The following is a 15,468-nucleotide window of genomic DNA, read 5'->3' on the forward strand; positions in this document are numbered from 1 at the left end:
CGTGCATATATATATATATATATATATATATATATATATATATATATATATATATATATATATATATATATATATATATATATATATATATATATATATATATATATATATATATATATATATATATATACTTTAAAACCACTTGCCAGAAACAACCACACAAGCCGTTCCTTCGTTTTCACGTGCCCGTACGTGCGTGGCTGTACGTGCAAAAAATAAATAAAAAGAATATATATATATATATGTATATATATATATATATATATGTATACATATATATATACATATATATATATATATATATATATATATATATATATATATATATATATATACACTTTAAAACCACTTGCCAGAAACAACCACACAGGATGTTCCTTCGCTCTCGCGTGGCCGTACGTGCGTGTCCTTATGTGCATGGCCGTACGTGCGTGCACATACGTGCGTGGCCGTACATACAAAAAATAAATAAATAAAAACTTTCAAACCGCGTGCCAGAAACAACAACCACACAGGCCGTTCTTTCGCTCTCGCGTGCCCATACGTGTGTGGCCGTACATGCAAAAAAAAAAAAACTTTCAAACAAATACACAGGCCATTCCTTCGCTCTCATATACGACGACTGGATTGGGGCATTGTGTTTATCTATAAATGCGGATAAGAAATCAAGAAATTATTAGAATACAGTAAGTCATCACTATCCAAAAGTAGTGCGTGCCCGTACGGAATGTTCACATCATTCCACAAATTATCGCTTGAATTGAAGTAACAACTGCTGTGATACTTACACACAGAGTTAATTAAAATCAAGTTTACCTCCCTGTCTTTGCTTACCATGACATTCGCTGCCATTTACCATTGGCACTCCTACCCCACGGTAACTAAGGCACCGATCGATCCCCATCGTAACTAGCACGGCACGTGACGTCATCGTCGGCCGGCCGTGCACCGGCCTACGCAGCCACGCCTACACAGCACGTTTCCTGCCATTGCTTGGTAAATAAATGGCCATAACTTGGGAATCACTTGTCCGATTAATATCAAATCTTGAAAAGGCACATACTCAGGTCCCCAGAAATATATCTGGCAAGTTTCAATTAGGTCGGACCAGTGGTTGTCAGGAAACAGCAGTCACACACACACACACACACACACACACACACACACACACACACACAGACACACACACACACAGAGCAACACACACACAGACACACACACACACAGACACAGACAGACAGACACACACAGACACACACACACACAGCCACACACACACACAGACACACACAGACAAACATACACACAGACACACACTCCCACAGACACACACACACACTGACACACACACACTCACACAGAAACACACCGACACACACACACAGACACACACACAGACACACACAGGCACACACACACACAGACACACACACACACACGCACACACGCACACAGACAAACACACACACAGACACACACACACACACAGACACACACACACAGACAAACACACACACACACAGACACACACACACAGACACACACAGACACACACACACAGACACACACACAGACACACACACACACACACAGACACACACAGACAAACACACACACAGACACACACACACACACACAGACACACACAGACAAACACACACACAGACACACACACACACAGACACACACAGACACACACACACACACACACAGATTGCTGGAATTATAGATAGATGAAATGAGGTCAATGAGATGACAAATGAAGGGGTTGAATGCAGACTGCAGAGCAATGATTAAGGAAACCCGTCGTTGTGAATCGTTTTTACCACCAAATTGAGATGTATTTCGTTGGCAAGCATGTCGAGTAGAGCTGAATTCCTTAACACTTCCAAAGGCCACAGCGTTTTGACAATTGGAAACAAAAAAAGTTGTGCACTTGTTTTGATAAATTATTTTTGGAGCAATTTTTCTTCAATAAATAAATAATAATAAAAATCGTCTCCATGTACATTGTACACATCTTTATCTCGTTAGCACCTCTTCATAAGCAACATCGCTGAGGAAATGGCGCTTCTTCTTTGTCTCCTCGTCCAGGGCAAGAATACGGAGGCTTTTAATGGCCAATTATTCAATTGGTGCCAACGTATTTTGCCTTTTCGCAAGGAAAAACGCGAAGAGAAGAGAAGAGAAAAAACCCGTAATGGCGAACGCGGCTGAGTTTCTCTTCCCCATCGACCACGGCTACGCAGCAACGCTTCCTGTCATTGGTTGATAAAAAATGGCCGCATCAACGGTTCCTGTCATTGGTTGGTAAATAAATGGCCATAACTTGGGAAGCACTTGTCCGATTAATATCAAACCTTGAAAAGGCACATCCTCAGGTCCCCAGCAATATATCTGGCAAGTTTCAATTAGATCGGACCAGCGGTTGTCGATAAACAGCGGTCACACAGACACACACACACACACACACACACACACACACACACACACACACACACACACACACACACACACACACACACACACACACACACACGCTGAGATTGCTGGAATTATAGATAGATAGGGATTTTAAAGGTCGTAGAGAAAAAAATTCCATAAGTTTACCGCCATTGTTGCAGTATCTTACACACCACTTTATTTGACTTGTCCAAGGACTGCAAAACTGGAGGTTTTTGGAAGTGGCAATAAGGAGATTTGTGTTTTACAGTATTCAAGTGTTTAATTGAATTTAAATGAAATAATGATTTTAAAGGTTGTCGAAAAAGAAATTTAATTCTGGAAGGTGAGCTTGAGGGAGGTAGCATGGGGAGGATGCTTTATGTGGATGATCTGGTTGTTGTGGAGGAGAGTGGGCGGAAGATGCAGGAAATACTGGGGGAGTGCAAGGAGGAATTTGCAAAGCATGGGCTGAAGATGAGTGTGGAGAAGCCTGAGGTGATGTGGGTCAGGAAGCAGAGAAAGGAAGTTAATATCAGATTAGAGGGGAAGGAGATCAGGTAGGGAAATAGGTTGGAGTATCTGGGAGGAACAATGACCAGGGATGTTGAATCTGAGGCAGAGGTGTAGAGGAGGATTCAGGCGAGTGTTAATTAGAGGAGGAGGGTGGAGGAAGTAATGGCAGACAGAGATATCAAGAAAATTGAAAGAGAAGGTTCTGATCTCACGTGTAACACCAGTCTAGCTTTACGGTAGGGAGACGGTGGCACTGCCATAGAGAGACAATAGCAGAGGCTGGAGGTTTGCAAGAGCAACTGGGTCAGGAGGATTGCAGGAGTTCTGTTCCTGCATATCGCAGCTATCGTTTCTTGGAAGTATAGCTGTGCCACTGATGTTGTTCCCCTCTATCAGTACACTGGTATTCATTTCACTAACCTCAGAAAGATGATAGGCTGAGTCAACCCCACCTGGTGTTAATTCAACAGCCAACGGGGCTCGAACTCAGGACCCTGGTATCCTAAGCCAGCCACCCCAGCCACTAAGCCAACACCAGGCTTTTTGTGGGAGTGAAGAGGGTGGATAGATGGAGGATGGATGAACTGAGGGAGGAGATTGGTGTGCAGATGAGTTTTATGGGGAGATTGGTGAAATGCCGGCTGAGATGGGCTGGACACTTGGTTCAAATGGGGGAAGAGAGAATGGCAAAGAGAGCGAATGGGTTGAGGGAGCAAGGTAGGAGGAAATGACAGACTGCGGTTGAGATGGGAGGAATGTGTGAGGAGAGATTACAGTTGTGGGAGTGGTTGGAGAGTGGAGAGAGTTGGCTGAGAGGTTGAGGAGTATCGTGGTCAAGGCAGGGCAGAAGTGTGATGCAAACGGACCTCACCCCTTATAAAGGGAAGAGGAGAAGAAGAAGAGGAAATGTTTCCACCATTTTTGCATTATCTTTTACACCACCTTGTTTAATGTGATGCGTTAGTTATTCGTGCCTGTTGTTTGTGTCTTTTGTGACATCCTTAAAAACAGCAAGTTTCATGTTTGGAATGATTTGTGTTTGGTTTTTGTTTGGTTGCCAAAATTGAAAGAGGAGGTTCTGATTTCATGTGTAACACCAGCCGAAACTTTACAGTAGTAAGAATATTATCTCACTCCTTTCCGCGTATGTGCAATGTGGCCAAACCCAGAGCCAAAGTACTGTGAAACTCCAGGTTCCTTTTCCGATCCGTGTTCAAAATATAACACTCAATTGAAATCAAGTTGCTCCTCGATCATAAACTGACATTTGTAGCTGGACGGACAGACAGACAGAAGTGAACCAATTTCTTCACCCCACTTTTCGCTTCGTGTGGGCAGTGTAATAAATGAAGTGAAAAGGGAAAGTTGCACTCGTTTACCATTCATGACATGAGGTGGATGTCCCCGTCTTCAGGTACATCCAGGCCCTGCTGGAGGATTTTGATGGAAAATCGATGGCAACCCTCATCAATTTAATAAACATTGCAAGTGACGATCTTGTGCAATTACTTGATTCAAGGCAAGGCTATAATGGTGAGAACTTCAACTTTGAGGTTTACTATCTATCACATCTAATCATCATGGAGTACCTCGTACTCCGAATAGAGGGATGATACGGGAAAAATACAATGATGAATGACACATTTTTTAACACTTAAAGTAAGTAAAGGAGACTTCCAGAATATCCTGGAAGTTGTTGCCATAAGTTGAATGTAGTCAAGAGATTAAACATCCCAAAACTAGGAAATTTTCCATCATGATGGCTATCCGAGGAGTAGGTCTCTCTTGCCAGACATGTAATGATCAGTTGAGGGGTTTTTTTTAATCCATGCTTAGATTGGCAATTCTGTGGCTGTCCAATCAAAGGAGATTGCTGTGCAGGACACTGCAGGGATGTTATTTTAGTATGATGTATCTGGCAGCATGTATTGGTGTGTTTCGGGGCTACAGGTGAAATACCAATGAGCAAAACTCCTCATTCTCCAATATAATGTCTGGCTGCCTAGAAAGAAAGAAAAAAACGATTCCCATAATAGTCAGTCTGACGTAAGTACGGCACACCTTTAACCAGAGATAAGCTGGTGTGCGAGCTTGCAATTGTTGTGTGTGTGTGTGTGTGTGTGTGTGTGTGTGTGTGTGTGTGTGTGTGTGTGTGTGTGTGTGTGTCATCAACAGTGATAATTACGTGCGAGAAGAGCAAACAAGCCGCAAGCATCATCAGGAAGTTCGAAAATTATTCATTGCATCAGAAACTTGTCTTCTTCGTCATCGACTTGTTCAGGTGCAAGTCAGTCTCTCCTACCTGGCTCTGAACCCGAAATCTTTTTGGGTTACACATTTAATAAAGCCCAGGGAAAGGTCGTTCGGCCAATTTTGCATGTTGTGCCAAGTCCTCTCTGGGCATTCTTAGAACTAAGCGTTGCTCTCTAGCCTGTGTCTGTGTGGCATGTGGTGGTAGTGGTGGTGGAGAGGAGAGGAGGGGGTAAGGGAGAGACAGTATAAAGAAGGAGACAGTGAGAAGGGGCAGGGGAATAGTGATGGGAATGGCAAGGAGGTACATAATGGACAAGACACTGCCCTTCATCAGCCATCAGTCCACCGACCATATAGACCTCCATCCCTACACCACTCTATCCACATTGCCTCTTGGTACCTATTCAATGTACTATCGTTTATTTATTTATTTATTTATTTATTTGCAGGATCTAAAGCTCTTCATGAAGCTGCCGCGCATACATGTCACACACCAAGGACATACAGATGATTACACGAGACACAGCACAGCACTGTTAGACGAGAAAAACAGAGCCACTGAGCTTGGGGAAAGTGTCGTCACTTCCCGGGGCACTCTGGAAACCAGTGACGTCACAACAATGGCACCGCCTTTCTCACCACACTCATCGGGGTATTTTCTAAGAAGGGATTTCCTCCTCACCATGGTTCCTCTTATCATTTTATTTGCTGAACATCAAGCAAGTAAGCAGCACATACATTTTTTTTTGTTTCTTAAGTTTTTGGAATGACTCGGCCGGGGTTTGAACCGTCGATCGACCTCCCAGACTCCGATCGGATGCTCTAACCATTAGATCACCGAGTGTGATATATGTTTTTTTTAACACTCTTCCTGCCATGACCACTCTCCCTGGAAGAACATTCTAGATATTAACGACTCTCTGTGTGAAATACCTACCTTGCTTCTTCTCCTCTAACCTTCTTCATTTTTATCATGAAAAAAAAGAGAAAAATATTTCACATTTTGCTGTGGATAATATCAGAAACAATAATAATAATAATAATAATAATAATAATAATCTGGTTGAAAGCAATAGGTCATAATGCAGTTGAAAATGCTATATTTCTTGTGTATCATTGCAGCACTGAGACCCCAGAATTAGACGAAAACGACACCAAACTGTGGAAACAAATACTGATAGTGAAACTGCCCATTCCACCAGGCCTTTTCAATAAAACTGTAAGTCATCCACTCACCTTAGCTTTCCCTTGGGGGGGAGGGGGGGGGGTTCATATAAAGGATGTACTATCAAATATATTGTTGCTGAAGCAGAAATTGAACTTGTGTTAAATAATAAATAAAACCATCATCCCAAAGAGCACGTTGCTTGGTTTGGCCGTACCCTTATCGACTGGGGCTAGAATGATTCGTTTCTCAAGAGTGAAAGTGCAGCTTCTAAAGCTCCAGGGATCATTTTCAAGCATTAAACATTGCTGCTTCTTCTTCTTCTTCTTCTTTAATGGCCACTATTATTCCCATTTGTGGGGTTGGTCGGGGAAAGCTTGGCCCAAGTCGTTCACGAACCGCTGGCCTAGCCTGACGTTCGACTTAGTAGTTGGGGCAGGAATTTGGAATTTGTTCATGCCCACTTAACGTGGATGGGACGCCCGCCTGACGTCCATCCGAGGGACGGCACACACATCAATGAATGACCCTGCCTGTGAAACACTGGGATGACAATTTCTAGCCAGGTTGGGATTCAAACCCAGGCTGGACAGCTTTGAGGTGAGTGTGTATACCTCTCGGGCCTAGGCCATCCTGCAGCCCCTTGATGTATTACTGTATTTAAATTGTCTGTCTCTGTCTCTCTCCCCCCCCTCCCCTCCCATCATTGATAAGTGCTGTGCCTCCATTCCTTGCAGATCCCAAATTACTTTGCATGGGCGTACTATGACAGCGTGCTTGTCTACGCACAAACCCTGCTCCAATCCGAAATTTCTTGCCACTTCAATGACAGCTTATTGTTCAACAACAAAACTTTCCAAGGTGCTTCATGGCATTTTCTCTGGTGTGTCTGTAAACCGCACTCGTGCACTTTTCTCCACCATTGCAGTTATTTGGCAGATTGCAAAATGGTCTCCTCTAGCCCTATTTCGCCTCACAAGCTGACTGTGCAGACTGGAAGTCACAAATCATTATCCTCCAATCATGAGTCAGGAAAGTCATGAGGAGCCACAGTTCCTCGATCCTGATTGGAGGAAAGTGTATTGCGTGCTCATTCAGCCAAATTAGACTGTGCTGTGGAAGTAGGTTATGGCGGAGTCTTAAGTATGGCCGATTCAAAACCTGGCACCAGGAAGCTCACATGCTATAAAGTGGTGAGTTCATCGGCAAAATGATGATGGTCATACAACTGTGGGGCATCATCATTTTCACAGCATGTGTTGTGATCAGCCATGATACCTGAGGGGAAAAACCTCCTCTATAAAAGAATGGAAGTGGTGAGAGAGAGAGAGTGTTTGCATGGTGCACAGCTTGAGAAAAAGTTGAGTTCCCGAAATGCCTATCCAATGATGCAATGTGGTTCGCCGTCCGCTTGACCCACAGGCCTGGTGGGACCGGTTTACATTGATAGCAATGGGAATCGAGACATGGACCTGGAGGTTCTTCTGCTTCAAGGCAAACAGGTGATGTGAAACAATTGATGTCCTCCGTCGTGCTAGACTGTGAGTAGACCAGTGAAACTATTACCAATCAAGCTCAAGTTCAAGTTACTTTTGTGTGTGAACTCTTGCGGTGTGAATAGTATTATCTGTTGAAAGTCGGAGACGGCCAACATCATTTGCTCCTTGAGTTCCAGGTTCTTTGGACGTACAGTACCAGGAGCAAGTCCTTCAATCTACATTCGAACTGCACACTTCCTTGGGAAGGGGGTATTCTACCCAAGGACCACAATGAAAGTGAGTCACAGTTATAGTGTAGTAGATAGTAGAAAAATCGTGCAAATTACGATACAAGCATCAGATTTGGCATTTCTGTTCTGCAGGGCTTTCTGATCAAATCTGCCCGATTGGCCATTTGAAAATCCAAATTTTGAAAAATTTGAAAGAAAAAAAAAACTTCAAAAAAATTTGAAGTCACAGCTGGCTGAAATTCTTGAAGAGCAAGTGAACATCCCAGACAGAGAACAAAGGGGAGATGCAGTCATCATTGATGGCTCAGCACTTATCAATGCCCTCCCTCCACGCACTTTAAAGATATTTGATGACTATGCGAAAGAAGACATCATCCCAAAGGTGGAATCCTAAGGTGCCAGGTACGAGAGGGTGGACATAGTGTTTGATGTGTACAAGAAGTCAACTCTGAAGTCCGAGGCAAAGTCGAAAAGGGGGCAAGGAATCAGAAGAAGAGTGACAGGAACCAGTAAGACCCCAAGTAACCGGAGAAGCTTTCTTCGAGATGACAGCAACAAGACTGAGCTGTTTCACTTCCTTGCGGAAAAGATGTGTGAAGCACAGACGACAAGCACAGTCATTGTGACAAAAGGAGAAGATGCCATTAGCAACACAAGGAAGTCACTGGATGCTGTGTCTCCATGTTGTCATGAAGAAGCTGACACTCGAATATTTGTACACGCCAGGGATGCAACGACGGATGGTAGCAAGTCCATTATCATTAAGGCTAATGACACGGACGTACTAGTCATAGCAATATCTGTACTGCCATCCTTACAGGAAGGAGGTCTTGAGAACATGTGGATTGCCTTTGGTCAAGGAGCCAAGGCGTGATGGATTCCAGTCCATGAGGTAGTTTCTGCAATGGGGCCTGAGAAAGCTGGAGGGATCCCATACTTCCATGCGTTCACTGGATGTGACGTCGTGTCTGCCTTCGGCGGTGAAGGGAAGAAAACTGCATGGCAGACTTGGAACGTCTTTGATGATGTTTCTGAAACATTCACCAATCTCAGCCAGCATCCAACATTGATTTGTGATCTTGACTTTTTTGAAGTTTTTATTTTTTTTCAAATATTTCGAAATTTGGATTTTCTAATGGCCAATCAGGCAGATTTGATTAGAATCCCCTGGAGAACAAATGTGCCAAATTTGATGCTTGTATCATCATTTGCACGATTCCTCTCAAAAATTGCTATTATCTGCCCCACTATTAGCTCTGCCTTTCCTCAAAGAACCAATTTACAGTGTTGGAAAGATGGAGGCCGAATAGAAACTTGTGCCTTTTTGCTTCATCCAAAACGTTTAAGGTCTGAGAAATGTTGGAATTCATAACGAGCTTGAAGTGCACTCGGTAGAGAACATACCTCTGCTAAGCTGAACAGTTTATGTTTTGTATCCTACTGATAAGCCAGATCTGGATTCGGCCCTAAACCCAAATTGAATCGGCTTGTTCTTGTCACTCCACCGAGTTTTGTTATAATCCAACCACAACTTTTTGAGATGTCGTGCTATTTATGGTTTTGGGCCCTATCTCTCATTGGTGAAGAATCACTTGATTAAAAATTAATCACTTGGGAAATCCCAGATCTTATATCCCCAGATCCAAATAATTCTCATATTCAGGTCCAGATCTTCACTAAAATCGAATTAATTCTTCCTTGTCACACAACCAACCTATCCACCAGGTTTCATCCGAATCCGTCCACAACTTTTTAAGATGTCCTGTTCACAGACAAACTAACAGGCAGACAAGCTGGTAGGCGGCGATGGGTCGCCGAGCATGGAAACTATAAGATGTCGAGCAAAATGGATGTCATATTGCGGATAGGGAATCACCTTAAGATTATGCATATCAAATCTCATCCAGTTCCATCTACTGATAACAACTCAGTATCCATTTGAATGAAAAGTACTGAAAATGCGGTTTGAAATCGGAAATCCCCAAAGTTCGAGGGGGTGGTGTGGGTGAACAAAGATCTCAATCGAAAATCCGGCTCGATTGTTTGTGCACAATGTATTCCAGACGATTAGTGTGAATTTTCAAGACCATCCGACCATAACCCTAGGAGGAGTAGCATTTGGCGCGAAGGCACCTCCAGCTCTCATATATTATCGATTTTTGCACCTTTGACCCCTGACCTAAGCGAAATCGGTCAATATGTCCTGAGGCAAAGTTGTAGTACTCATTGAGTGCCATGAACCTGCAAAGTTTCATTCGTATCGATGCACTCACCTGGTCACTTGGGGGCCTTCAATTTTCGCGCATACCCTAATTGTCGGGGGCGCTGCGGGTAAAGTATTCCATATATCACAAAAACTGGAATATATTTGAGAGCATCACCTGCAGATCATTCGTGTCAAATTTCATAACCCTACGTGTGATAATGGCTTTCGGAATTGATTTCGCGTGAACGGTACCGATTTTGAAGGTTTTTCGGTTGTTGCTAAGGAACCAAAGCGTCCCTAGCAACCATCACAATTTCCAAAGCACGAGGTCATAAGATGTACCTACCACCCGAGTTTGGTCAAAATCCGCCCACGTTTACTACCAATTATGCTGATGACAAACGAACAAACATCCAAACAAACAGACAGAATTACTGACAATAAGGGTCATCTATTTCGGCGACCCAACAGAGGGTGAAAACGTAACCTCTGTCCACCTTCAATCGTGGAAGTGTCAGTTACTTCTTGGTCCAAAGCACAATGAGATAGTCGATGATGAAACTGGGATTCCTTTTCTATTTTATTCCTATTTTACGATACTGTATACTGTATTTGCCTCACAAGTTGCTTTGGCGGTGTATTGGCAAACTGCAAGTTTGTTGGCTTTGGAGAAAATATGACTCACTGTCGAGTGTTGCCAAGCACGTAAATAGCAGAATGACTCATGGAATGTTGAACACACCTGAAGAACATTGGTCTAATATTGTGACCCATCCTACCCCTCTGCATTCCAGCACGTTGGGAAAAACTGGCCAAAGATGTTCTGATTGTGTTAATCATTATCCTCTTCTTCTTCATCATTGCCTTCATCTTCATCTGGAGGTCAGGGGGTTATGTTGCTTTTCACTGATCACAACACAAACACCGTACATTAATGAAAAATCATTCTGTAGCTAATAAAATAAACAATGAAATGTAACATTTCTGGCCACCCATGGCATCACTGGTACCTCAAAGTTAACTTTTGAACCCTCTTCTACCCTGTTTGACAATGTTTTCATTTTTGTTAACCAACTAGATGACCCGTGAACCTGTTGGGTTCCCATTGTGACAGCGGTTGATTACAAAATCATTTCCAAAAAAATAAAGACAGCTCCAGCGAACTACACCACTGAGGTTGTTTGCATTGATCAAATAATCCCGAAGAGTACTTGACTGAATGGGGAATTGATTTTTTAATAATTTTTTCGTTGCCCGATTTGAACGAAACTTGATACTGCACACCACAGGCGAATGGTGAGTAAGGTGGGCCGAAATTTTTTGTGCTATTGTGTACCGTTTTGGCTGTATTTCGGGAACATACTGTTACGGCTGTGGAAATTCGCATTACACCATAAAGGGTCCTCAGGTGAGATATCTTCATAGGTACATGTGTAGTTAGCCCAAACCCGTTGTATAGAGGGAATTTATGTGATCCATTCGGGCTGCGATCCTCCAGTTAGCCATTTTCTGTTCTATCTTTTATTTCAAACACACAGCATCTCAACAACCACGCCATCCCCATCACAGCGCCAACCACACTGCAACCACCCCACCTCCACCATCTACGCTACTACATTTTCGCCACGACGTCCGCTTCCGAATGGCAAACAAAGGCGCCAAGGAGGGAACTGCGAGGATGCGCAGGTTTCCCCGCCTGTTTCTTCCATTTGACTTCCCCGCGCTTTGGAGTGGAGGAGGGGTGATGCAGATCTAAGGTCAGAGGTCATGTGAAGGAGGGGTCTCATTTTGGGGAATAATTATCTGGCCCAGAGCCAAAAACTGACTCCCCCGGCCCCCGCATGAGGCGGGGTGGAGAGAGGGAGTGAGGGAACGCCCTTTTCGGGAATCCTCTCGAAGGAAGGTGGAGCCGAGAACGGGGCGGGGCGAAGGGCGGAGCCCCGCACTCTAAAAAACAGACACGGGCGCGGCACTCTTGAGCCTCTTCCTCTTCCGTCTCTTCCTCTTCCGTCTCTTCCTCTTCCGTCTCTTCCTCTTCCGTCTCTTCCTCTTCCGTCTCTTCCTCTTCCGTCTCTTCCTCTTCCGTCTCTTCCTCTTCCGTCTCTTCCTCTTCCGTCTCTTCCTCTTCGTCTTGGCTGGTGCTCTGGTTGGTCTTCGGTTGGTTTTGTGGAGAGTTGGTCTTCGGGAAGAGGTCCTACGCCCGCGCCTTGGTGAGCGGCCCTGTCACGAAGGCACGGGCGGGAGACTCGGGAGCGCCAGTAGTGAAGTGGACCTGCGCGTCCAGACGGGGAGTGCCGGAGAGGGTACGCCGGCCGCAAGAGAGGTCGGGGCCAGGCGCGACCACGCTGACGGTGGCGGGAGAGGGACTCACCAGCCATAAAAGGGAAGTCGCGACTTCTTTCTTTCTTTTCCTTCCTTTGCTTTTTGTATAAATGTGTGTGTTGCCGCCAGTCTGGCTCAAGTAGTATTGTTTTAAGTGTTGCCATGTGTACGCGTATTCGGTTGTTGCTCTGCATCGTTTCTTTTGTTACATTTGCTTTTTGTGCATAATTGTATGGCTGTAAATACGTGCCTTCCGTGCTTGTCTGTGTGTGCGTGTGAATAAAATGCGTGCTTGTTGAACTGTTCCCGCTCTGCTTCGTCTCTTTTCCTTTTTATTGACCCTCCATCTTGCATCACGTAAGGGGTTCGTAGTGGGTGCAACATCCCAGTTAGAGAACATTGTACTTTACGGTACTTCTACATATCGACGGTCCCCTGTGCCAGTGCGCGTGCGCAGCCTGAGCCGGAGCCAGGGATGTTGTGGGTGTTTCAACCTGCTCAATACTTGTTTGATTATTGTCGTTCCACGCTAATAAAGTGGTCGAACAAATTGAACTCTGTTCTTATTTATAATCAAACAACTTGATGCAGTCGAGTAAAGATCGTCGGTGCTGAGGAGGACACGACTGGGTGAAAACGGACCACGAGAACGTCGACAGTGAGTTGGGATTTCTCGGGTTCTGTACCCAATCTTCGCCCCCAGGACACTGTACACACGTGTGCATCACCGAAAATAGAACGTTTACTCCAGAATAACTGTTCCTATGGCGCCGGTGGAAGCAGAGTGCCCGATCGAGGGTTGTGACTATATGGCTACACACGCAGAGGCGGCAGTGGTGGCGGCCATGTTGAGTATACACGGCACTGTGCACGTCGCCGCCCCCAGGGCGGCGAGCTCGAATGCCAAGATGGAGAAACTCAAGCGTCCCTCCATAGCACTGGCCGGAACGGGCGAGGCCTGGTCGTACTTCATAACCCGCTGGGGCGAATACAAAACAGGTACTAAGCTTGTCGGACCCGACATAGTCCCGCAGCTACTGGAGTGCTGTGAGGAGGAGCTGAGAAAGGTCCTCACTCGCGCGGCGGGTAGGAGCCTCGTGGGCAGCGATGAAGAAGACGTCCTCGCCGCCATGAAGGCGCTCGCCGTCCGGACGGAGAACACGATGGTAGCTCGTGTGGCCCTGTCTAACATGCGGCAGGGACACGAGGAGCCCGTCCGGTCGTTCCACGCCCGCATCAAGGGGCAGGCGGACACGTGCAAGTATGAAATGAAGTGCACCAAGGCGGGGTGTGATCAGGTCAACGACTTCACGGAAGAGATATTGCGCAACGTGGTTGCCCGTGGCATCGCGGACCAAGCAATACAACTTGACCTACTCGGTGAGAAGAACCAGGACATGCCATTAAAGGACATGATAGAGTATATCGAGGCCAAAGAGTCTGGAAAACGCTCGGCATCGCGCCTGCTTGACACTCAGAGCACGGACGCGATCAGTAGTTCGTATCGGCGGGGAAAGCGACAGGATGTCCGCGCCAGAGTAGGAGCCAGGCCGGAAAAACGGAAGGCCAAGCCCGAAGGAGTATGCATCTACTGCGGCGAGGTGGGCCACGGCAAAACACCTCAATGGCGCGCCAGACGCGCCGAGTGCCCCGGATACGGTAAAAAGTTCCGGAAGTGTGACCGCCAGAATCACCTCGACAAGGTGTGCCTGGGCGGCCGATCGGCAAGACCCCCATCTAAGGAGACCGACGGGATGTACGACGAGCAGGCGGCAGCCTTCGTCGAGCTATGCACGGTCACCATGGCCAGCACAGAGGACGAAATACGCACGCTTCCCCTCGCTCACCACCTGTACGATGATATGTGCGATAAGTGGATGAAACGCATATCCGACCCGCAGCCATACGTCAACCTCACTCTCACCAACAAGCGCGAGGATTACAAAGCGCTGGGTTTTAACCTCCTGAAACACACCCGTGCGGTAACCCTACCCGCTATGGCAGACACGGGGTGCCAGAGCTGCCTGATCGGCATTAAAGTCGTCCAACAAATGGGCCTGAGTACTGAGGACCTCATACCTGTATCCATGACCATGAAGGCCGCAAACAACAAAGGAATTTGTATCCTCGGAGCCGTGGTAGTCAGATTCGCCGGTAACAGTGACGACGCTCGGAGATTGGAGATCGCCAAATCGCGTACGTGACGGACTCTTCAGACCGCATATTCCTCTCCTGCGCGGCCTGCATGGACCTGGGAATGATCTCGGACAGATTCCCGACACTCGGAGACGTGAATCTGACGACCTCGGAATTGTGCGACTGCCCGCGAAGCGCGGAGCCGCCGACCAAGCCGACCGCACTCCCCATGCCAGCGACCGAGGCCAACAGAGAGGCACTACAGTCACATTTACTCAGGATGTATGCTCAGAGCACATTCAACACGTGCCCACACCAGCCACTACCGAGAATGACCGGCCCGCCACTACGTCTTGTGCTCAGTGAGAACGCGACACCGGTTGCCCATCACACTCCCATCTCTGTGGCCATACATTGGCAAGATGAGGTAAAAGCAGGCCTCGACCAGGACGTTCGGCTCGGCATGTTGGAGGAAGTACCCGTCGGCACGCCGGTGACATGGCGTCACCGCATGGTAATTTGCGCGAAAAAGAATGGCAAGCCGCGACGCACCGTCGACTTTCAGGCCTTGAACAAGCATGCGTTCCGCGAGACCCACCACACCCAATCCCCGTTCCACCAGGCGAGACGCGTACCTAACGGGAAGCGCAAGACAGTATTCGATGCATGGAACGGTTACCATAGCGTCCGCCTACACGA

The 15,468-nt window shown here is 46.2% G+C and overlaps 1 protein-coding gene across 6 annotated transcripts in view; it reads left to right on the plus strand.

Annotated features, from left to right (window-relative positions):
• The window catches only part of LOC147010087 (guanylyl cyclase C-like), a 164,561-nt gene that overhangs the window by 44,066 nt on the left and 105,027 nt on the right, over positions 1-15,468 (plus strand). For 5 of the 6 annotated variants that reach the window (XM_085861615.1, XM_085861614.1, XM_085861613.1 and 2 more), the window contains 7 exons: positions 4,373-4,491; positions 5,134-5,239; positions 6,334-6,430; positions 7,114-7,237; positions 7,799-7,878; positions 8,052-8,151; positions 11,106-11,193. In XM_085861615.1, coding sequence (XP_085717741.1) covers positions 4,373-4,491; positions 5,134-5,239; positions 6,334-6,430; positions 7,114-7,237; positions 7,799-7,878; positions 8,052-8,151; positions 11,106-11,193 — 714 coding nt within the window. The remainder of the gene's footprint in view (positions 1-4,372; positions 4,492-5,133; positions 5,240-6,333; positions 6,431-7,113; positions 7,238-7,798; positions 7,879-8,051; positions 8,152-11,105; positions 11,194-15,468) is intronic. The other variant, XM_085861616.1, reaches the window with a different exon arrangement.

The sequence above is a fragment of the Eptatretus burgeri genome, chromosome 17, assembly GCF_056783735.1.
Source record: "Eptatretus burgeri isolate ZD-2024b chromosome 17, Ebu_testis_v1, whole genome shotgun sequence".
NCBI lineage: Eukaryota > Metazoa > Chordata > Myxini > Myxiniformes > Myxinidae > Eptatretus > Eptatretus burgeri.